The sequence below is a fragment of the Python bivittatus genome, unplaced genomic scaffold (genome assembly GCF_059951505.1).
Source record: "Python bivittatus isolate LINGU-HERP-01145 unplaced genomic scaffold, Pbiv_v1 ctg000610_np1212, whole genome shotgun sequence".
Lineage (NCBI taxonomy): Eukaryota > Metazoa > Chordata > Lepidosauria > Squamata > Pythonidae > Python > Python bivittatus.
In genome coordinates this window covers 1,229,794-1,254,414 of record NW_028277088.1, presented here as the reverse complement: position 1 = coordinate 1,254,414, position 24,621 = coordinate 1,229,794, and the positions used below count along the sequence as shown (strand labels likewise).

Below are 24,621 nucleotides of genomic sequence, written 5' to 3'. Positions count from 1 at the left end.
TCCCTTTGGTACACCAGACACCGTAACTGCTCTACAATGAAAAATACTAAAATATATTTTCCCTCAGAAGAAGTCTGGTGGCACCTTTTTCCGCCTCACAATTTTTATTAAAAGGCATAAGCTTTTGATGAATTGCAGCTCACTTCATCAGATGCACAGATAATCCTCACAAAACTCATGCCTTTTAATAACATCTGTGAGTCGGAAAAAGTGCCACCAGACTCCTCTTGATTTTTGGCTGCCATAGACTAACACAGCTATCCTCCGACAAGGTCTACTTTTCCCTCAGAAGATCTTAAGGATAAGTTGCATGGCATCTGCAAAAGCAGGCTTTTCACACTTTCCCCAAGATATTTTTAGAACACAAAAATAGAAGGCGTGATGGAAGAGAAAAGTCAGTCTGTTAGACTTTTCCTTGCCACTTCTCAGGAGACATTAACCAGACCTGCCATCTGCAGAGATGTGGGGATGCTTCTGTGGAGCAGGCAGCGGTGCCCACATGAAGAACTGTGGCCACAGCAGAGAGGGCTTTGGGGAGCTGGGGTCAAGAAGACTTCCATCTTGACTTTTTGGAAAAAGTGAAGGTCATGCAGCACTGGACATTTTGGCCTTGGAAGGCAGCCCTGCGACTAATAAAACAGTGGTCTCCCTCAGAGCAACCAACTGACTTTGGCCTCCCTCTTCTGATCCATATCGCTCAGTGAAACCACACAACAGAGACCTGCTGGAGTGGAAATCAAGATTCCTGCTCTGGATGACTGAACAGCAAACCAGCATCTTCATCCACCCCTCAACTCCTGCTTTGTTGCCTGTTGGGTGAGTCCCGTGTCCTCTTTTCCCAGCTTCCAACAACCTTCCTTGAAGCAGCCAAATGGGTTTGCCCAACATCAGATTCCAAAAGCCAGCCAGCCGTTTCAGCTTGCAAATCTAAACAGATGCTGTTCTTCAGACCCACTCACTGCCCCCTCCCTGGACTTCTACCTATCTGTCCCAAACTGCCCCACCTTCCATCCTTTCTGGAACCTTACAGTGCTTCATCTGTTGGGCAAAACTAGCGATTGAAATTAAGGGACTGCAGCTCTGCTACAAGATCACAAGTTCTGGGTCTCTTTCCCTCCATATCTCAACTCCAAAACTGAAAATTATCCTGCTCTGCAAATATGCCTCCTCTAAGCGTGGTTCCAGCCTGGTCCCAGACACGGGTGCTTAAGCCTTAAAAAGTTTAACACTGAACTTAGATCAGGGAGATCTTGTCTCACGTCTTCATGCAGCCACAAATTTCCAGGGTGATCTTGGGACAAGCCAATGTCCTTCAAAGGTGATTGTCCCAGGGCCACTGCCTAAAGCTCTCAGAGGAAGACTGAGTTTGTATGGTTTTTATGCGGTTTTTATGTATGATTTTATACTGTACTTTGTTTTTAATTGTTGTAAGCCGCTCACAGTCATGTATTTGAGATATATACATTGAAAAATAAATAGATAAAATAAAAACCTAGCAAAGCTAATGAACATTAGCAAACAACAGTAGTTTAGTTTTATACGAAGAGGCTGAATTAAGGATGTTCAGCAGCATGAAGGCAACCTGATGGTCACCATGTGTATGATGTTGTCACACACATGCCGCTACTAAACATACACACATCAAACACTGGGACACAAGATGTAATTGCGGTGTTGATGTGATGATGTCACTACATGCCTAACATTTTGGCATATCTAAATCTATATCTATATCTATCTATATCTATAGATAGATATTTGGCACATATCCCCAAAGCAGCTTAGAAGAGACGACGTGCATCTTCTCATCACATACACTCAAAGTCTGGCCCCTGCAGTATCCTGGGAAGACGGACTCGTGGCTTAGTCCTCTAGCTCACCAAGGCTCCTTAACTCTGTAAAAGGTGGAGAACGGGCCATTTTCAACCCATTTCACTCTGCCGCTAGGGACGCTCAGCCACAATTCTGAGCCCCAGGGGAAGAGCATACGGCGCCTAAAGGAGCTGGAAGACAAATACAGCATCAACCTATTTTGAGCAATGTGCAATTCAACCCAAGCTGAAGCTTGCATTTGCAGAGGCAGCTCGTGACCTTGAAAATAAGACCCGGAGGAGAAGGTGGCTGCACATCCAACCTCCAGAATCCGTGCAAAAGAGCCAGTTGCAAAGTCCAGGCATCCTTGCAAGCCTTTCAGGAGCTAACTGCTGCCCAGCTGGAGGAAACAGGACTGCGCCAATCAAAGGAAGGGAGAAAGGGAACGGGGTGAGTTAAATGGCCTCCCGTTCACCCAAGAAAAAGATACACCCGCTGAGATGCCAACCTACAAGGAAGCGCAACAGTCCTGGAGCTGAGCAATGCCAAACGAGGTGGCATCTGGGCTGCTCCACAAGACAGGGAGGAATAAGAGCTGCAGGCCCCCAGAGGGAAGGTCCCCAATAGAGTAGTCCTTTCCCCACATGCACTGCAGATGCATGTTTTAAGACAACACTTTCCCTATACAGATAGTCCTCATTTAGCAACCACAATCGGAACCAGCAACTTGGTTGTTAAGTGAAGTGGTCACTCAGTGAAACCACGACTGTGGTTAACAACTGATTTCAGCTTTCCTTTGCTTGACAGAACTTTGAAGGTCATAAATGTGAGGACTGCTCACAAAGTTACTTTTTCATCACTGCCGTAACTGCAAACGGTCATTAAACGAGGCAATCACTAAACAAGGACTACCCGTAGCAAAGAAGCCATGCTGTGAATAACAGAAGTGCGTCTATCCTTCCAGTCTCATTATCAAAAATCCTTGTTAAAACTGGAAAGATTTTTTACTTTCTTTACAAGAGGCAATCGCTTGGGCATCTGAAAGTCAGGGTGGCATAGTGCTACAGCTAGTAGACCCAGGTTCAGGTCAGCCCCAGAAGCTCCCTTCTCCAACCAGTCTACCTTACAGGGTTGTTGTGGGATTAAGGAGACCCACGTTTTAGTCCCATGGAAGCTCCTGGGGAGGGCTCTGGGCCAGACCCTCCCTCTCAGCCCAAGAGCCAGAGTGGTCCAGTGGGACAGGAGCTGGACTAGGAGAAGGGAGACCTGGGTTCAAGCCAGTCACAGAAGGTCCTTGGGTGACTTTGGATCAGCCTGAGTTCCCTTACAGGGTTGCTGATGTGGGAGAAAAACAGGTCTTATCCTGCACTTACATAGGTGCTACAAAATAAAAATAAAATAAAAACACCAAACCATAATTGCGTTACCCCTGTGCTGCAGAGTAGCCTAGAGTGGGAAACTAAAAAATACGTGAAGTAAAACATAAATAAAATCAGAAGGAGCTAATGGCATATCTGAGGGGTCCAGCTAATCACCAGGTTTACCTTAACCCGACGGAGGGGGGCTCATTCGTAACTGGAGGGGCGAGGGGAGACCCCCAGAAAATCTCACAGCTGAGAAGTCAACAAGCCTAGGGCAAAGGCAATGCAAGCCGTTACTATAACGTTGCCAAGAAAATGACAAGTAAACAGTTCACAGGTAAAAAACATTTAAAAACAATAAAACAATGCAAGAATGAACAAGAATAAGATCGCAAGTCAGCAAAAAACAGACATGAGCAAAAAACGGACCCACACATCCCAGTGCATATAATAACCCCACGGAGACCTGGTTTTATTTCTAGCTTAAGCCGAGTCTCAGATCCATCCAGCCCTGGAAAAACCTGCCTGATTCCCGGGTCGCATAGCTCTATGCGCAATCTTTTTAGCGCAGAGCCTACGCTTTGCAAGAAGGGAGCTACAGTGCCATGGCGGGTGGTCTTCTGCAGGAGGACGTGAGGGAAACACTGGATCAGGAGAGCCTCTAGTGAAGTTTCTGAATCTTGCAAGCAGGAAATAACTGAGGCCCTTCTAAATTTCTCTTGAGGGGCCACAGGAGGCCACCCCAAGGGCTGGCGCTGTCCTGCTGAACAGAGACAGATGCGTGCAAAGGCTTCTCGTTCTCTGCCCTCCCTTCTGTGGCGCGAGACTGAACCTCCCCAGTTCTACCTTCCTGGCACAGGGCAAAATCCAGAAGTTTCATCCAAATTCCATCAGCGCCAAGACCTGCCCAGAAACAAAGCCAAAAGAAAGCTGGAACCAGACTACTGCTAAAAGATCAATCCCACGGGCAAACCCGGAACAGCAGCAGCAGCAGCAGCAGCAGCAGTAGTCATAATCGGGCATCGTCTCTCCAGAGCCCTCATCTCTCCAAGTTTGCGCGTCTGCCTCATAACACACCGAAGGACTTCATAAATTAAATCAAGACACTCCAAATTACTGGGGCCTTGCAGACTATAGAGCAGATGAAGAGCATTACCTTCCTGCCTGGCTAAGTAAGGGAAGAAGAAATGCCCACTCGAGCACCCCAAACCAAGTGCAGAGGCTTAGACTTCAAAGAAAGCTGGAAAGATTTGCACCAACAGGGCTGCTGAATCAGCTGGGACGTGTATATCCCCAGGTCTGTATGTCCGCTGAAATATTTATTATCTGATCAGACACAGCCCAGAACCCTCTCTCTTTCTCTGACCAAATGTAACCTTCCGCTCAGTGACTTTAAAGCAGGGTTTTTCAAACTTGGCCACTTGAAGATGTGTGGACGTCAGCTCCCAGAACTGGCTGGGGAATTCTGGGAGATGAAGTCCACACAACTTCAAGTGGCCAAGTTTGAAAAACCCTGCTTTAAACCAACCAGCAAGCACGCCGAAGGCTCGGGAATCCAGGATCTCATCAATCCGTCAAGAAATACACGGCACTGGGTCAAAGTCAAAATTAAGCCACCAAGCACCTATCTTCCCTGCTCCCTGCTGATTACCCAAAAGAGAGGGGCTGGTAATTGTCCCAGACCAATGGAAAAGCCAAAATCAGAGGAAGGAAGGGAGGGAGGGAGGGAGGGGCAATGCCTAAATTCACAAGGCTTCCCAGTTGAACTGGTTTAACTTGTATGGAAGCTCCCACATAAGCAATGCAAGGAACAACTGTGTGACCATTTAAGAGAGGTGTCTTCTACCTGGTGCTCCCCCAGATGTCCCTGGATTATAGGTCCCATCATGCATAGCCAAATCAACTGTTGTTGTAGTTGTGGGCAATGATGGGTGCAGATGAAGGGAAGTATGGTCACAACAAGGGCTGGGAAAGTCTCTTTTAGGATGATTGGTGCCTCCCAGACCCACAGCAAGGTGTCCTTGATCAGGACCAAGGACAGTTAAACCAAGATTTAAACAGCTGCTTATAGAAAGGGGTTCAGTGTCATGACAAGCATGGATTCCTTGAGTTCAGGAAGTTTCTTACTCAAGTGAACTGTGCCATACAACTTCGAAGAAGGCAAGTTGATTAACCCATTTCTTTGTCTCAAATACAGATATTCTGAATTTGTGTATAAAACCCCTACAGACTCTTCTAGGATCACCCCAGCCATCCACAAGGCAAGAGAAAGCTTGTTCTTACTGTAATAATGGTACAATGATGGTTTGATAATACTAAAAGATGCTGCGAAGGTCCTGCCATGCACACTGACGCTTAAGAAATAGCCAATTATTGTTCACATTTCATCGAACCATAGGAGGGAACATTCAGACTCCTTTGCTGGGGGAGGGGTGGAACAGAAAGCAAGATAAATGTTTGGTTTCATTGCAACAGCATCTACAAGTTCAGCAGATACTACCAGGACACACCAGTGCAAATCATTCAACCAGCTCAGAAGAACAACATTCAAACTCTTTCTGAATCCCTTTTCTTCATAAGCCCTTTTTGTAATTCCAGGTGAACGGTCTCTGTTCACCTTCAGTGGGACTTCCAAGCAGCTTGAAGAGAAGAGTCTCTTGCAAGCAAAGGACCTTCAGCAGGCTTTTACTGTCCACCCAGAAGAGCTGGTTGTAAGATGGGCTGGAAAACCAGACCTCTCTTCTCTTTGCAAAATAAAAATCCAGCCTCTTGGAAAGAAAAATGTTACATCCTATCAGTCAACTGAGGATGTTACTAAGCATGGTATCCTACAGAACTGCAGGAGAAGAGGGGGAAAGTGCAGATTCAAGAGTTTATCCCTAATATGCAAACAAAAATCAGAGAAGTGGTTAAAAGGGTACGGTCCTCCCCAAAAGGTTTTGTCATTTCCCAAATGCTATATTTTGCTTCGAAAGAGCCTCCAATCACTTCTCTTGCTGATTCACTCACTTGCAGCCTGGAGGATCTGTAGAAGAGGTCACCACCCTCATTCCTGCCACCAGCTGTGCTATGCTTTTCAGCAAGCATCCTGCTTTCATTCTGCATCCGTTCTTACGTTACAATTGGATGAAAAGAGTTGGCACGCAAGGATCGCCCTGCGTTCCCCACTGGAAGCAAAAGCAGAGGCCGTCACCGCTGAATCTTCAGGAGGCCGCCTAGAAGATGTTACTCTGGAGGAAGAATGCAATGGCCTAGGGAGGTGCTGGGCTCCCCTTCAAAGAAAGTTCTCCAGCCGAGATCAGGTAGGCATTGCGCCTGGATTCCTGAACAGGAGGTTGCATGGCATGACCCCTTCCAATTCCAACAAAAGATCTGCTCCCTAACAGGTTTTCTAGGGAAGCATGGTTGTATCCCTTTCCTGCCAACTAACCCAGCATTTTCTCTTGGTTTTCTGGAGACTGTCAACCTCCCAGCTCTCAACATTGGATTCAGCTAAATCTTAAATTCTATACAAGGGTTAAAAAGTTTGAGGGCCTGAGGATACTGGATCCTACCTGACTATCTACCCCACCCTCTTTGAATGTGTTGCATCAGAATGACAGAAGCTGCATTACTAGGCACACTGGTCTTTTTCAAACACTACAGGTTCCATGTGGGTGCATAGCATATACACACAGACACACACCGTGGTGTTGTTCAGTTGCTTCCAACTCTTCATAGTCAACAGACATCATTTCACCAGGATTGTTTATCAGTAAACAATCTTTTTGGTTTGAGGTCTTGTAAGCTCCTGCTTGTGACATAATCAGGAGTAATATCTAGCCACCTTGTTGCAGTCCAAAGTATTCTCAACAATTGTCTCTCTCACCACAATTCAAAGACATCAATTTTTCATCATTTAGTCTTTTTGATAGTCCAGCTTTCATAGCCAGATGCTACAATTGGAGAAACCATGGTGTTGACAATACTTACTCTTGTTCTTAGAGTGATGTCTTTGCACTTTAATATTTTATCTAGAGTTGCCAGAATCTTTTCTCCCCAGCAGCAGAAATCTCTTTATTTCATGTTGATAAACTTGAATGTAAAGGGCGTCTCATATAAAAAGGACATTATGTAGGTAAAGTATACAACATCCAAGTTATAGAAAGAAAGGGAATACACATAGCCCTTATTGTTAATTTTTATATACACATTTTTGCAGCTTTGAATGGGTGCCCCTGGATGATAGAAGTTTAAACCACAATAGCCCTTTGGAACATCTTGCCCCCGGAGGTGAGACAGGCTCCCTCACTCGAAAGGCCTCCAGGCCTTTCGGAGGGACTTAAAGACATGGCTCTGCCATCTGGCCTGGGGCAGGGAGGGAAGAAATCAGAATTGGGGTTGGCTGGCCCCTTAGTGGTATGCTGTGGCCCCAGCGGCCTCTTGGGTTTCTTAGCTTTTTTATTTTTATTTTTAATGTTTGGTTTTATAACTTTTAACTGTATTCATGTTTTTTAGTATGTTGTAAGCTGGCCAGAGTCCCCCATTGTGGGGAGATGGGCGGGGACTAAATAAATAAATAAATAAATAAAATAAAATAAAATAAAATAAAATAAAATAAAATAAAATAAAATAAAATAAAATAAAATAAATGTGCTAGGAATCGAAACAGCAGATAGGGAGAAATGGCTAACATATCAAGACTTATTAATACGGGAGGATGGAGAAATTAAGATGGTGTCAAGAGAACAACTGACTGCAGAAGGAGATAATTTTCAATCGTTTTCATATGCTCAGTTAAAAGAAAGGTTTAATATGGATAAAAAGATAATTGGAATTGAAAAACATAAAACAAAAACTGAAATGGAATCATGTACAAACAATGAACATGTAATAGCAAAAATGTATAAACTTCTATTAAGAGTTGAAAAGGAAGAAGAATAGGTTAAAGATTGCATGACAAATTGGGCTATTAATTTTGGATATAATATACAGATGGACACTTGGGGGACAATGAGGATAACTGGTATTAAATTCACATTGCGTCATAATTTAAGAGAAAACTTTTATAAAATGATGTGTCATTGGAATATGATATCAGAGAAATGATCAAAAATGTACCAAGGTACTTCAAACCAGTATTGGAAATATGAAAAACATGAGGGGACATTTTATTATGCATGGTGGACTTGTGAGAAAGCTAAGAAATTTTGGATTCAAATTCATGCAACGATGCAAAGGATTTTAAAGATAAATAGTGTGAAGAAACCAGAACTTTTTTACTGGAACTTTTGGACATTGAACTGGAAAAGACTCATGGTAGACTGATTTTGTATATGGTAATTGCAGCAAGAGTATTGTATGCACAACAATGGAAGAACAATGAAATTCCTACACAATAGAGGAATGGATTGTGAAAATGATAGAATTTGCAGAAATGGCAAAGCTGACCTACTTGGTCAGAGAAAAAAATAACAACAACTTGGACTTTAATTGCTGACAGAAGAAAAAAATGACATGATTTGTGGGTTCAAAGATTTAAAAACATGTGGATTAGGTGAGAGGCTGAAGAGACTTGTATAACATCTAAGAAGGAGGGATTATAAGACTGCAATTATCTGTTGAAGAGAAGGTTGGAAGTCATTATAACTTTAGTTTCTTTCTTTTCACTTCTTTCTTTTTCTTTAGATTTGCCTTTTACTTTATTAGAATTTTTAATAAATAAAAATAAAAAATAATAAATGTGCTAAGAGTCTTTCAGATAAGAAGAGTTAATAGGTATCCAGGGAATCCCCGGGTTGAGAACACCCGGTTTACGGAAGACTCATAGTTAAGAACGGAGCCCTTTGTAGCAAAATTCAAGTTAAATACACAATGATTTGAGTTACACAATGGTTCAAGTTCATTATACAATACTACTTATATGGGATTATACAATAATACTGTTCCGGCTTACGTACAAATTCGACTTAAGGACAGGCCTTGGGAATGGAATTCGTTCTTAACTGGGGACTACCTATAATAAGTCCCATACATGAGTAGTTCAACAAAGGCTTGGAGCTATTAATAGAAGGAAAAAAATATTTCAAGATCAGGAGTTCTTAGACTGGCTAGGATTATTTTGATTGGCTGGAATCTAAAATCCAGAGAGAAGGCCTTGGGCTCACTAGGCAAGAAAAGCCAGTCCGAATGAACCTTCGTATTCCAATCTTTCAAAAGATCAGCAGGATCACACACATTTTATGGCCAGTTGTGCTACCAGAAGAATCCAACCAACAAACACTCCGTTCTTCACTCTTATGCAAGTTGACAACTCCAACCAAGAGATGGTGCCATGATGTAGAGAGTAAGGAAGATAACCTTGATGGAAAGATAATGGAGATATGCAGGAACCATGACCTAGGCAAGAGGGGCTGAAGTATTTTTTAAGTCCTGAGAAATGAGATAACATTTGGAAGTGGCTCAGGCAGACATCTCCCTCATTCACAGAAGCATAACGAGGAGGAGGAGGAGGAGGTCCAGCTAAATCAGAATTGCAAGATTCTGCTCTTCTAGCCCATCGCAATACAAGCAGTTTTAGCCTTCTGATGGAGTTGATTTCCCGGTCTGGTCTCCCTAGTGTGGCTGACACATGATCTCTTCTACTTCTGGGCAATTATACCAAGTGGCAAACAACTCTTTAAATCAGGGCAAAAAGGAGTAACAAAACCAGCAAAAAACAAAAACAACCCCCCCACCCCTCTCCTTTTTTTTTTTTTTTTGCTCAGGGCAGGAGACCATGAACAAGAAGAAGCTCCAATGGCTGGCACTATTTATAGTATAAGGTAGTCCCACAGACTTAGGGAGATCTGGGTTCAAGCCCCAACTTAGCAAATGAAGCTCATCTGTCCTCACTCTAACTTCTCTCATGGAAGTAATGGGAAGACAAGATACTTAGAGATTAAATAATAATATAACTGTTGGCCTACCACAAGGCTTCCATACACCCTTCCCAGGAAAGACAGATCAGGACATTCTGGCTAACAGAATGCTCTGAATGCTCTCAACTTACAATACCCAACAGAAATCAGCTCCAGAAGGCAATAACTGTATTTTATGTAGCCAAGTCAATATACTTCTCATCCTTCATTTATCTACATGACATTTGATCGATCAGAGACCAAATCCATCCTTCAACAGGGTTGAATTTCACTGATGGAATCATGAGGGCTTTTCATCTTTTTATCTTGCTCTGTATCCTGCCCTAAAGTAAGCTATTGTATTGTGCCCCTGGGTTTTAGATGTTCGAAACTGGGGGAAAAAATGAACCATCTGGATTTGCCAGCAAAAAACCCAAGATCTGGTTAAATTCCATGAAACCACCCAGGCTAGTTTCCCCAACTTGGTGAGGAACTTCATGCTGGCTGGGGGAATCCTGGGAGTTGAAGTCCACACATCTTAAAGTCAGTGAGGTTGAGAAACACTGACACAGAGGTTCTGGAATTTGAATTCCCAATATGTCTGGAGTGTCCTGCCCAGGAAAAGAAGGCTCCTGGATCTCACGGAATGGTTTCACCCATCAAGTTTCTGGTTTGAATTTACGTCTTTTCAGCACAAAGTATTTGGAGTGACCTACACATGAAATCCCTTGAAGGTGAATCTAAACAACCGTGATCAGAATTTTAATTTCCAATTGGACTGGAACGATCTAGCACCACCCCACCAAAATTAATCACTGCTGTAAGATGCCATTAACATTAAATATTTTTACAGATATGAGGCTGCCAAAACGAGGATGCTAATTACAGGTGGTCCTTGTTTAGCAACCAGTGACCGTTTGAACTTACAACAGCATCGAACAAGTGGTACTTATGACCGGTCCTTGTGCTTACAGCCGTTGCAGCATCCCTGTGATCACAATCTGCGATCTTCCTTGCTGGCTTCCAGCAGGCAGAGTCAATGGGGAAGCCAGCAGGAAGTCGCAAGCTGTGGTCATGTGAGGTCCTCATTTAACAACGGTAACCAGAACTGCCATCATTAAGCAGTGTGGTCACATGGTTTTTCGACTTATGACTGTGTTGCTTAATGACCGAGTTTCCAATCCCAATTAACGTTGTTAAGTGAAGACTACCTGTATATAATTATTAGCATCATTTGCACAATGACAGGATGCATGCGATGTCACTTCTCCACCCCATCCCCATTAACACTCACATACCAGCCCTGTGGCCCAAGACCCTTACAAAGTATAGCCTGAACACAAGGTCTTCTGTGTGCAAGGCACAGGCTGTGTGACTGAGCCATGTCTCCTCTGCTTCGTCGTGGGTACGGCAATCATCACACTGACCACAAGCACATCTGATACCATAACCCTGGCAGCTTCTGGCAGACTATTCTGAGTGCTTCTGACTGGAAGATGCTCTGGAACTAGGAATATTTCACCCTTGATGGATTTTCTTGGCAGTGAAAGAAACACTGGATGAAACAGTGAACAAACATGGGGCAAGTGAAATATGTGACAGTCTGAACCGGCTGTAAAATTCTGTATGAAGGAAGGATGCTTCCACATGGAATGTGGTTCTAGTGTGTCTTACCTTTCCTAAAACTCATCTTGGTGGACACCAAATTGCCCAGAGAGAACATCCCTTGATGTGGGAGGAAGGGAATCTGATAGTCGCGCAGCCCAGTAGCAGAAAATAGAAAATGCCACACTAGACCACCTCAGTGGGGTTGCGAATAACGTGATTTAGTTGGGAAAGTCATGTTTCGCCCAAACTAAGGAAAACCAAAAAATGATTTTGAGATTCCCATTGACAAACCTGTCTCCAAGGGTGAGCAGAGTCGATTCCTGACGCTAGTTTTGTGCCTGAAGCATAAACCAATGAGGAGGCTGCTGCTTAGGGATGTTTTCCCCAAGATCTGCAACCCCGGCACTGCTCTGCCTCTCCCCCCGCCAGCTGTGACGTTACTAAATTGGGGAGACTCAAAATATGCACACAGCATGTTCCCGTCAGAGATGGTGATGCTAATTAATTATGCCAACCTGCAGGGGTGAACATAAGGTCTGGTGGCTGGGGGAACAGCGTCTACGGATTGTCTTGATATAACTCAACCCCTGCCTAGTTAGGCTGACCTCCAATCTGTTTTGGTTTCTTAAGGTGTGTAATGTATTTTCGAGCCAGCACTGGGAAAGGTCAAGAAAACGGGTCCCCACCCAGTTGTGTGTGTGTGAGTCGGGGTGAGGGGGCAGCTGGGTGGGCATAGAGCAGGAGCCATGAATTAATAATTGCCATTAGGATTGCACACACACGCCTCACCCTCTTCTCTCCCCTCCCACTCTTGGGAGAGTCAATTCCCACCCTGTGTGTCCAAAAGAACTATACTGTGAAGTAACCACATGCACACAGACACACACAAGCAAAGTCCACCATGGACCAGGAAAAAGAATTCTGCAAAACCTGTTGTGGGGCGTGGACATGTTTGGCTGTGGAGTTCTTGGTTCAATAGTCCCCGGGTTAAGAACACCCAGTTTACAGACGACCCATAGTTAAGAATGGAGCCTACTGTAGCAAAATTTGACTTAAATACCCAGTGATTCGAGTTAAATCCACAAGGGTTTTAGTTCATTACACAATACTACTTATACAGTATTAATCAATAATACTATTCTGGCTTACATACAAATTTGACTTAAGGACAGACCTTGGGAACTGACATTCTTAAACTGGGGACTACTTGTAACTGATAACTGGGTGGCTGATTGGGTGACCAGTTGGGTGACTGATGATGCTACCTAGCCGGGTCATGGACCCTCTGCCAGCAAACCACCAAGCTCAGAGAGCACCAAGGGCTCCACCGTTCAACCCTGAGCGACAGAGATTCTCTTCTATGTCTGGCTGTTGCAGAAGCTAATCAGATTCTCAGTTCTTCACACGTAAAACGAAGACCACAGAGGAGTATTACATATAGCACGATCGCATGTATAGTCTGGATTTTTCCAGAAAGGAAAGCCGGGTACAAGCTTGAAGAAAATGACTTGCGGAGCCGTGCAAAGGTTATCTCAACAGGCGGTGGAGGGAGCCTCTCCGTGTGGTGAAGGCTTAATAACCACTGTGTGCAAATAGCAGCTCTGAGTCTACAATTAAGAGCAACCGGTTCAGCCAAGGAGGAAGGCATCTGACTGTTGAGTCAGCTCCCCGAAGGATCATTGAAAGGAAGATATATGTCGGAATAAGTATAGCCTTTCCATTTGTGTATGTGTTTAGGAAATACTCACGCTGCAGCATTCTGGGGGAAGAAAGGGGGGGAGCCTAACCCATCTTTCGTGAAGAAGACACACTTCAATTAACCTCTTGGGTGGATCTCCAAAAACAAGGTGGACGTGATTAGAGCTGGGATGGGACACCAAATTGCATGGTGAAAGGTGGGGGGCGGGGGGGCAAAAGGCGGCAATGCACAAACCAGGATGCCCACAAAGTCCTCAGGGGACTATATTTACTTGCTTTGAATAAACCAGCTGTGACTACAAGCCCTGAAGATCTTGCCCTAGATGAGGCAGTGAATGTAGCCCCAACGTAGTGTTTTTCAACCTTGGCCACTTGAAGATGGGTGGACGTCAACTCCCAGAATTCCCCAGCCAGCCAGGCTGGCTGGGGAATTCTGGGAGTTGACGTCCACCCATCTTCAAGTGGCCAAGGTTGAAAAACACCAGCTTAATGCTTCATCTCACACTGCCTTACAGCATCCTTTCCTACGATGGCCTTGACCCTATCTTCTCTCTTTTTTTATAATTTTATAAAAAAAAATTTAAAAAGAAGATAAAAACTAGTACAAACCAAGAAAAAGTAAGAAAGAAACAAGAAAAAGAAAGAAATCAAAGAGAAAGCTAAAAGTGCAAGAAAGGAAAAATGTTAAAAAAATAGAAAGGAAAAAGATACAAAGAAATGGCTTCCGATCTTCTTTACAGGCACTTATAAGTACAATTATAATTTCGCCTCTCTCTCTAAAGCTAGAACATGCCTTTCTTCTTTCTATAATCTATCCTGTCTGATCATCAAAACCGTAAATCATAAGTTCATTTGTTTTTGCTTTCCCCAAAAAGGCCATAAGGGGTTTCCAGTCAGCAATAAAGGTAGATTTTGCCTTTTCCCTAATCAAAAAAGTCAATTTGGCAAGACCCCTGGTCTTCCCCATCGGGCCTCATCTGCTCACGGGCCACCAGAACGTAAGCGCCGGAGCCGAGCGTCGGAAGCCCTGATTACGGCTTTGGAGTCATTCCGTTAAGTCATGGTTTTTGCGTCCATGCCAATAAAGTTTCCACCAGAGGTTAGCATACATGTTTATTAGTGGTTTATTTAGCAAAATGGGACAGAATTAGTGTACAGGATAACATACAAAGCACGGGAGTTAACATAGGCAATATTCTGGAGACTTCACGTAATTACTGCAGCAAGCAAATAAAGCACACAGGCCCGTCCTTTAGGATAAAGACACGGGTCTGGCGATTTCAGAAGGGCACTTGGACACGTGGATCAGAGCATTTGCAAAAGGCAGGTTCAAAAGCCATAGCAGGAAGGGCTCCAGTGTTTCCCCCTCCAAGGTAGGAGTGCAAGAGTTACAGTGCTTTGCCTGCCAAAGGAAAGCCCCCTCCCACCCCCACCCCCCAGAGACTACAGCAAGACATCCATTTTACCGGAGTGTTTTTTTCCAAACTCCAAAAAAAAAGGAGGGGGGGACCAAAATATTAAGAACAGAATATAAATGCAAATTGAAAAAGAAAGGAAGTATGGAATATGGAAGTATGGAAAAAGAGATGTTTGAGGAATTGTTCTTTGCTCCCGTTAAGAAACAAGGTGGTTCCTTTGTCTCACACCATCCCCTCGGTCTCCTCTATTATCATTTCCCCGGGTGCCACTGGCGATGATCCCTAGTGAACCGTGCTGGGGCCAAGCTGGTTTTGCTGAATTCTAGGATTCCCGGTTTTCTGAAAGCTCTTTGGCATGAGGAAAACCCACTGCCGGTTTTAAAAAGCCTGGAGAGTGATACGGTTCACCCCTGAAATTTCAGCTGCTTTAAGAGACCATGAAGATTTAGATGCAGAGATTACTTCACAGGGATGCTCATTAAGCGTCAGCCACGGGAGGAGAAGACTAATTGCTTTGTCTAATGAATAACTGCTTCAAGGAAGTCTGGAGAGCAGTTGTGAAGTCCAAGGAAACGCCTCACCAGAACGATGCATGTCGCTTGCACAAGTATATTGTTGTACCAAGTTCCCTTACTCCAGCTATAATTTCTAGCACGTTTATTTTTGCCCAATGACACTTGAAAGCTACGCTATCTTCCTAAGCAGCTTTCGCTGCTCGTCAGCCAACGTTCCCTCCCAGAAGCCAACGTTCCTGAGAACAGCCTTCCCGAATCTAGAACCCTCCAAATCCTTTGAGTCGAGTTCACCCAGAATCCTCAGCCTTTGTCCAGGTTGCCTGGAACCGACAAGCAGTGGAAAGGCCACCTGCTTCTTCCAGAATGGGAGTCCAGAATCTTCTTGCCAAGGTGTTTCCAACGGCTGAGCACTTGACTCTGTGCTTCTCCAGCACATCCAACATCTTCAAATACCACCTCTGTGACGTCCTTGATTCGCAGCAGTGGTATTTGGAGGGTGCTCAGGGAACCCAGAAGTTACATTAGTTCATCTACAACTTGTTCTTCACACTTCTTACTAGGTATGAATTCATCAACGCAGAGACCACCAACAGATTCACTCTATTATATGATTTTGGTATGGAGAGCAAAAGGACATAGGCTAGCCTCTGATTATTGAAAGAGGTCCCCTCTTGTTTTATGGCTAGGTAGAACAGATCACAGGACAAAACCTACAGTGATGGGCCTCCATACAGAGACAATTCCTAGGGCCAGACAAATAAAAGCAGTAATTATTCTGTATGGCAAAGGGAAGTTGGCATCAGGACAGCTAGCTAGGAACTAATGAAATATAAAGCCTCAGGTCCAACAAACTAATTTTTCCTTAAACTAATGATGAGGATTAAAACTCTTTATTCTAATATGTGACCTTCTTGAGGGAATTTTTTGGGAACATTTCAAAAGCAGTGTTATTTGAGATGAAGGTGGCTTTGTGATTGGGATCACACCAGGACTCAAGCTAAACTGTACCAGCTTGGGGATCTCCTGGGTAGCTTTTTCATTAGCAGGGCAAGAGAATTAACCTGGGAAGGGGACCACGTTCATGAGACACTCAACGTTCACAAGTTTGACAGGTGGAAATCAACTTCAAGATGCTTCTGAGTGCAGGTGAATGGAGGGGGTAGACTCTTCTAGCTCTGCATCCATATAAACATACCTACCATATGAAAGAGGGCAAGACCATAATGATCCATCAAATAAGGACAATCAAGAAGGAGTTAGAGCACTGAATCCCACTACTTTACAAAAGGGAGCTGTGTAGTTTAAGAGAAGACAGCAGGGAGACCACCTTTTCAGGTGATCTGGCTTTCCACAAATGTTCTACCTCAACAGCTTCTGGGCAACTAGTGTTAGAGAAGCATGGGGAGCGTTCTCAAACATATCAGGGTCAAGGACAATTCTGGCAGCTCAGTCAACTGAAAAGTCTCCCTGGTGACCAGCGCCTGAATGCTAGATGCTGGTCTAAATTTAAATTGCGCTTTGCCAGAATCAAGGCCTCAGGCAAAGCCACTCTCTGTTTTATTGCAGCACTGACAAACATTCTCTCTCCGGGGGAATCATGAGGCTTAATGGGAAGAATTGAAATTTGCCACAATTTTGGAGATTCATCTCTGCAGAAACGTTGGGCCTTCCCAGCATAATTAATCCTAATGTGGGTGTGGAGGGCTATTATTTGCAAGAACAATTGACCTGAGAACAATCTATGGTTACGCTGACACATTCTCGATCCTGTTAGTGGGACAGAGCTGTTCTGGGCCTCCAACCTACGCCAGCTGACTCAACTGCATGCAAGGGGATTTATAAAACCCTTTTAGGTAGCAGATAAAGCAGTAAGAATGACTTGGTTATATTTTTAAAAAGAATGCCTTGTTTGATAGCCTTGGAGAAGAAAAGAAATCCAAATTTAGGTCTTGGAACAAATTTTGTACAGCTATTTCTGTGCAGGGGGGCCATCTCTCTCTGAGAGGGGACAGCAATTGAAATTGCAAGTGACAAGTTAAACCTAGAGGTGGAGGTGGAGAAGATCAAAGAGACATTGCTACTTCCAGGATGGGCTGCCTCTTATGTCAGTTCATTATTTCATTAATGACTCTGACATGTCTGATGTCTGGCTCCATGCTTGCTCCAGCCTTTCCTCCCCTCCCATCTGTCTTGTCCTACTTGATTTTTTTTAACAACCAGCAAAGAAGAATTTGCAAACAGTACACCATTATCACAAAGATGGGCTTCAGCCCATATTAAAATTTCATGAAGGCAGAGTCTACTTGCCAGCTCTTCAGCTTTGATGCCAAGAGGACAACCTGATCAAGGTGACTATGCTTGGCTAAGAGCAGAAAGATGATAGCCTCCTTGGGGAATAATGCTTTGGACACGTTGCTTCTTCAAAGTCTAAGCCATGGTGAATCTGGGGGTTCTTGCTCATGGTCCTTTCACCAGGAAGAAACTCCTGAACTCATTAAAAGGGGACCATAAAGTCCATCTCCTTAATATGGGAAGGCTGTAGAGCAGATGAGGTTGACTAAGTCAAGGGCGCTCTAGTAGAAAACCCAAGTCTCAATGAGTTTGGGGATAGGAGAAAAAAGGCAATGGAAAAAGGAAACTGAAATATGGATGAAGGTCTAATCTTTGAACGGTTAAAGCAAAAGGATGGTCAAGTAAATTAAAAGTGGATCATAAAAGGGAGAAACGTAAGCCAAACGTACAGCTTGGAAATCTGTCGGGCACATCTGTTCTTACGTAAAAGAAAGTTTCAACAAGCACTGCAGAGCAGAGAGAGGAAGGAGGAAGGAAGAGAAGGAGGAGGTGACGGCCCACAGCAGATCTACCCTGTTGCTTCTTCAGCCCCATAACCTCCAGGTAGGCAAAGGAAGAGCTCTTTAAAATGCAGAAGATAGGTGGTTTTGTTTTTTTAAGTGCAATGACGGGAAGAAAAGCACAGTGGTCTCCTGTCGATAGCGGCCCCGGGGTCTAGGTTTCTAGGAAGGAAATGAGAGAGAAGAGGGGAAAGGCAACAGAAGACAGGGAAAGGGCATAAAAGCATTAAGTCGTTAGTAAACATGAACACTGATGCAACGGTGGCTGATCAAGCAAGCTCTCTCTGGGGTCAGCCAGCAGAACGGAGGCCAAGCGAAACTCGCTTTTCTAAGACAGCCGCTGCGGTTGTCTGAAAGGGAAGCGGCGAGTCAACTGCAGGAAACGTGCAGAACCTGGCTATGGCTCTGCCGGCACCATCAATGTGCTGCCCCAAACCCTGGCGATGGCTGAGGCATTCAGATGTCACCCACCTTCCCCAACCTGGGAGCTTTTGGAAGTTGGTGAGGGAGGGTCTTGTAGTTTGGTTCAGCTGGCTGGGATTAATGTAGTCCATTCCCAACACTCTTGAAGACTGGTTGGGAGAGGAGGGGTATGTATTGCCGGCTGTATAAGCTGAGTAAGCAAAGCTCTGAACATTTACTCAAAAGGGATCATGGTTGCTGAATGATCACAGATCGTGAAGGAGAGATCAGTTAGTGTACAGCAGCAAAAAAATCTGAAGTCCGGGGAGTTTGGCAGCAGCACTTTAAAAAGCTCGTGCTCAGAAGACCACTGGAACCTGCACCATGTCCAGCAATTCTGTGAGCCAAAATCTGATGCTCGGGTCAAAATCTGGCATTGTTGTAGGACCTTGTGGGTTCCAAGCAAGCAGATGTAGCCCTCCTCTCCCACATGCTCTCACAGCCCAGAATAGTTTCCTGAATGTTACACCAAAAGTAGCAATGGCCCAGGCCAACATCACAATGCTCCACACAGAGACAAACACAATGCACACTTCACAACTCCAGGAACTGGAAGGCAATGAGAAGATAAATACCTTTCCTCAGCTATCAATTCTCTGGAAAGTCCTGAAGAGTTGCCAGGGGTCAGATGTGAAGACTGGCCAAAATGTCCTCAAACTCCCCTCGTTCTTACCTTCCAAAGAACTGATCTGGGCATATTTTACATCTGAAACACAGGCCCCACCACTGAGCTCTGCATTCCCATCTCCAGGTCATACCCTGAGGAGAAGCAATCAGCTACAAAGGAAGTTGGGAGACACTTGCACGTTTTCAGAATTGGTTTCTTGCTTTTGAGTAAGATATTGGTGCTGGAAGGACAGAACTGGACTTTGCTAAATCCTTTCCTCCCCTGCATTTGGGGGGAAATAAGACAGGAATTTTTGCCACCAACATCATAAAGTGATGTTGATGGCATCACTTTCCTAAGACTAGCTGCAATTCCCCTTCCCATTTTCTAACATACAGAAAAAAATGCAACCACAGGTTTGTTGCTCTGCTCGGAACCAATTTAGTTCAATCTGGGGAGATCAGCAAACTGGGGGATGACCCAAGTAGGGCCAGGCATCCCTTTTTATTGCTGCCCTGCTTCCTATTCTGCTGGTCCCTCTGCGCACAGACTTGTCTCTCAGACCAGTGGAAAGGAGCCAAAGAATAATGCCAGGAAACTGGGAGCCTGTGAAAGATACAGGAAAGCCCACCCCATCTTTCTTAAGTCAGTTGAAGCAAGTTAGGATAATCTATTTCTCAAATAAGCCAGGCCAGATATTTTTCTGGAGCTGGCCCATTTCTCCTTCCAACAAACACCTCCCCTTTAAGCCTCATCCTTTACCTTTCCATCATTCTTGGGACCACCTGACTCAACATCTCCCACTTTTGCCAAACTTATTTCTCCCATCCTCTAACTGTAACTCATGAAATGGTTCCTCCTCAAGATGCCTTGGATCTTTCGCTGACATAGAAGCTCAAGACTGATATAAAGTCACCAAGGCCTTTCAAGAGCCAAGGTAAGCTGTTTAGGGAACCAAGATGTTTCCTACTTAAAACAGGACCTTGTATCAACCGCTTCAGAGCCACACCCAAAAGATGCAGCAACAGGGGAGGCTCAACTCCAAATCCTAAACAGATTAGCACAGGCCAGACCTCACAATGCTGGCTAGAAGTTCTACAATCTGCTGTTGTGCAACTGTTAATGCTTGAAGTCCAAAGCATTTGGTGAGTACCAGCTTGGAGAAGGCTGGTGTATAAAAATACATCTATGCATTATTAGAGAGATTACAGAAGACTCCATAACACCTCCATTTTCGCCAGCACTTAGCTTTGGCCCTCAAGAAGATGGCTTGCCAAGAGCCCCAATCTGACAGAATCTACAGAGCTACGTTTCTCAAGGAGCAGTCCATCCATGTTGATAAAGAGGAGGTAAGGCTGACCATTCAGGATGTGGTGGTGTCATCTGGGGTTGAGCAAATTGAACTGGACTGTGGCCTCCCCTCAAGATATGAGGGGAGGCCCCATATCATGTGGTCTACTTCTACCCCAGACAGAATTTCAGTCTTGCTTTGAATCAACTGTAGACATGGATTTCTGGTAATCGCTGGGACTCTTTCTGCTATTGTGGGGGGCAACTTCCAGTGAAAAGATGGATCATTTGGAAACATGGGAAATTAGCAAATATAGTCAGAAAGGCTGGAAAGAGCAAGGACCAAGAGATGGGCAACATAACCTCAAAGATAAGAGTTGTGGTCCAACATCTCTGGAGGATGCCAGGTTAGGCTAAAGGGTTTTGGCAATGTTGCAAAAATATTGCAGAAGACAAGCCATGGTCTATACCAGCAAGGGGTAAACCTTTTCTTATATCAAGGACAGCAGCTCTGTTTAGCATTTTACTTGAATTATGAGTGTACATTAATGCAAAGCACACATACATACATGCACACACAAAAATACAAGCAAACCAATACATAAAATACTCTATACCCCAAATACACATATAAAACAAGAGTTTGGCTTTGTCCCGAAAGGTGGTCTATGAATATTCCAAAATATTATCTGTCAGCTGGTCTATCAAAAAAATCTGTCCTTCCATTCCAGATGACAAGGAGAAGAAGGGCTGCTTGACATGTTCTTGCCCCCTCACAGAGAACAGCATTAGCTAATTCTAGGAAAGCTTTTTTGTGAAGAAAGCTGGACTCCCGCACCCTGCGTTAAGAACAGAATCCTCTCCTCAGTGCAAGGAAGGAAGGGAACAGGACTCAGCATAAGCCTTGGCTATTTTTAAATAATCCTTCCAAATGGGTCAGCTAGAAAATGGCTTTAACCCGGCATGACGGAAGAATCCCAGCCCTGGAGAGATCACAGGCAGCTTCCTGCAAACATTTATAATAAATGCTCAGGAATAGAAGAATCTTCTGGCTTGACGGGGAAGCAAGGAGGGCAAATATCCCAGACTATGGAGGCTGTAAACAGCAGAAAAATATTTTCCCTCGGTGCCAGAAATGGGTCACGCTGGCACCTGTAGAATAGGACCACCGATTTGCAAGGAACTCAGTGTGTGCTCCATCCAAGTCAAGTGCATTAAAAATCTCATTCTTAGGCCACCAGGCAAGGAATAAGAGGAGGAGAAACCTACACACTTCCAGGATTTCCCTTCACACACACAGATACGTCACACACTTGTCAGCAGCGACATGGAAATGAGGAAGCAGCTCTTGGGCATGTGAAGAAGGTCAATAAAATGCTTACCCTTCCTATTGCCTTCCAGTCCGTGATCACCATTCTCAACCACAGCTGCCGGTCCAGTTGCCGAGGGACCTAGAAGAGAGACACCCACGTCAGTTGGGGGGCACTTATGGCCTGAGGGACCCTGGTTTCTTTTCCCCCAAGTCTTCATCTGACCAGCTGAAGGTCAGTGCTTCTGCACGGATGGCACAGTAGCCAACTTTCTCCTCCAGGTGTGGCTATCCATGGTCTACTGCTTCTGATTGGGATTTGGGATCCCATCTATAAAAGTTCTCTTACTTCCACCCCAGAGAGAGATCTGCAGGAGGAGGAGAAGCAAAATAAAGAGTCCTTGTGACAACGTGTGAGGCTTAAAACACTCTGCCCCCTTTTCTTCTTTTTCTTTGCTCCTGTCTGGATTAGTAATCTTTGCCATCCCTGCCCTTTTTTGTTTTATGTTTTCTTGTTTTAATTTTTTTTTAACATCTTGTAAACTGCCTGGAGTCGCCGGGAGCCGGGTGGCATATTAAACAAATAAATAAAAATAAAAATAAAAATAAAAATAAAAATAAAAAAATAAAATAATAAAATAAAATAAAATAAAATAAAATAAAATAAAATAAAAAATAAAAATAAAAATAATAAAATAAAATAAAATAAAATAAAATAAAATAAAATAAAAATAAAATAAAATATAAGATTGTTGGCCCTGCCTGCATGGCCCACAGCTGGGCATACTGGGAATTGTGGTCCAAAGAATTAAAGGAAGCCCAGTGTATGCAGCTGTGCAAAACCTCTGTGTCTAAAAAGAATTATTTACTTCAATTTGTATGCCCGCCCATCTCATTGTTGTGACTCTCGTTTGCTTTTCTGCCACGACTGGCCTTGCGATACATATGGCCCCTCGTTGGGGTTAAAAGTTAGACAGAAATGGCTCCGAAGAAAGTGTTTTGTCCAGGAAAAGCTGCTAAAGTTGGATGTTCCCACTCCACCCGCCGTGACACAGCCTGAAGAACAGTCAGCTGGTTGACGGTGAAAGAATCTTAGTGTGGCCCTTAAACGTGCCGAGGGAGCAGCGCAGAACCATGGGGCCCTTCAAGGGAATGGCTCCCCTCTTCCAGACCCAGTGATTCACAGAGAGGGTTGGATTTGCCTGACACATTTGGCTAAACAATTGTGCTTCTGTGTGTCGTGTGAACGCAGCAGGAGGAACACTTTTCCAGGGATGGCTTTACTCAAATGGTTGTCTAGAGGAGTCTCCAAGACAGCTGGTGCTCAAAGGAGCTTGCTTCCCTTCAGGAAAGCCAGAGGCCCCTTCAACTGTTCTTACAGTCAGCCGTGAATTTTGCACCGTTGCTCAGTCGGGGGCTAGAAGCCCCCCCAGTCCCTCAAGCACGGCTTAGGATGCCCCTGTGCCTCTGAGATGCCCAGCCAGGGGGCAGCATCTGCCTGGCCAACGTCAACAAGCAAAGAAGACTGGACGGGAGACCACCGGGATGGGAGGCTATGCTGAAAGCAGGCCAGGAGGAGGCAAGGGTAAACCTCTTCCGCAGCGCGGTCAAGAAAATGACATGGCTGTGTCATCAGGAGTCGTGTTCACCTCAAGGGAGGGAGGCTTTGCTTTTGCCCAGCCCGATCAGCTCATCACTGGCCTTCTTAAATGCATTTTCGCCATTTCGAAGGAGGTGGAGCCAGAGATGCGGCTGCTCCGGCTACAGAAAGGGCCCTCGGAAACCTCCTTCCCCCAAGCATGGAGACCGTTCTCTTCTGCGCCTCAGCCTCTGCAACAAGGAGGCATAAATCAAGCCGGCAGATCCGCCAGCCGAGCTGAGAAGGGCCCCCCTGGTGATTCATGCATCCACCTTCTTCAAAAGGCCGCAGCGCTCGCTGCCCAGGCGAGCTAAATAAAACACAGACCCCAGAACGCCTCTCGGCTTCATCTGCCCGGCAGACGAAGAACTGCTCTCCTCCTCCCCCCCCAAGCCAGAAAAGGACAGCGCCGGATAATCCAATCCTCAAAGCAGATGCTTTGAATCAGCGGAAATGCGGAAGGGTACTGGCACGGTCCGTGCCAGATATGCCCTCGCAACGCTTCCCGCCCACTCTTCCCCCACCCTGGCACTGTTTTAAGTTCTAGGTCAGGATCTGGAGCACTGACCCACAAGTTCCCTAGTCATTCCTCATTTCCCAACCTTTAAGCTCCCACCCAGCCCACCCCTTCCCATCTATTCAAATAACCCCTTTAAAAATGGATTGAAGACCACCAAACAGAGCAAGCTGCCCAAAGGCCCTAACCCTGCTCCAGACAACTAAGAGGCTGCTTCAGACGGAAGGAGAAAAGGAGCATTTTTACAGCGTAAAAGAGGCACTTTCCAGCAAGCAGAAACAAGGCCAAAAATAAGCCTGACCACCCTCCCCAGTGGCACCTTTTCCAGTAGACGCAGGTGCATAACAGCTTATGAAAAAAGGGGATAATATGAGCGCCTGACAGATTATTTATCTGGTGCACTGCACTGATGCAAAAGGGAACACCCAAGAAAGTTGACGAACAAGAGAGCAATACAGAATACTGTGAATTCTTCCTTCCCTCCTTCCCTTTAAAGAAATCATGTTCCCACTCTTGGAAATGAGGCTGCGTTTCTTGGTTCCCTCAACCCAAGAACAGCTCTGGTCCAGCTTCAGCACACACCCCCACCACACCTGGAAAAAATAATGCTGCAATTCTCACTTCCTGGAAACTGAATGCAAGATGTGCTACCCCC

General features: G+C 44.8%; 1 protein-coding gene across 11 annotated transcripts in view; it reads right to left on the bottom strand.

Moving 5' to 3' along the window:
• The window catches only part of LOC103067101 (uncharacterized), a 155,405-nt gene that overhangs the window by 75,313 nt on the left and 55,471 nt on the right, over positions 1-24,621 (bottom strand). For all 11 annotated transcript variants that reach the window (XM_088150790.1, XM_088150781.1, XM_088150785.1 and 8 more), the window contains exon 4: positions 21,884-21,952. In XM_088150790.1, the coding sequence (XP_088006916.1) occupies positions 21,884-21,952 (69 nt within the window). The remainder of the gene's footprint in view (positions 1-21,883; positions 21,953-24,621) is intronic.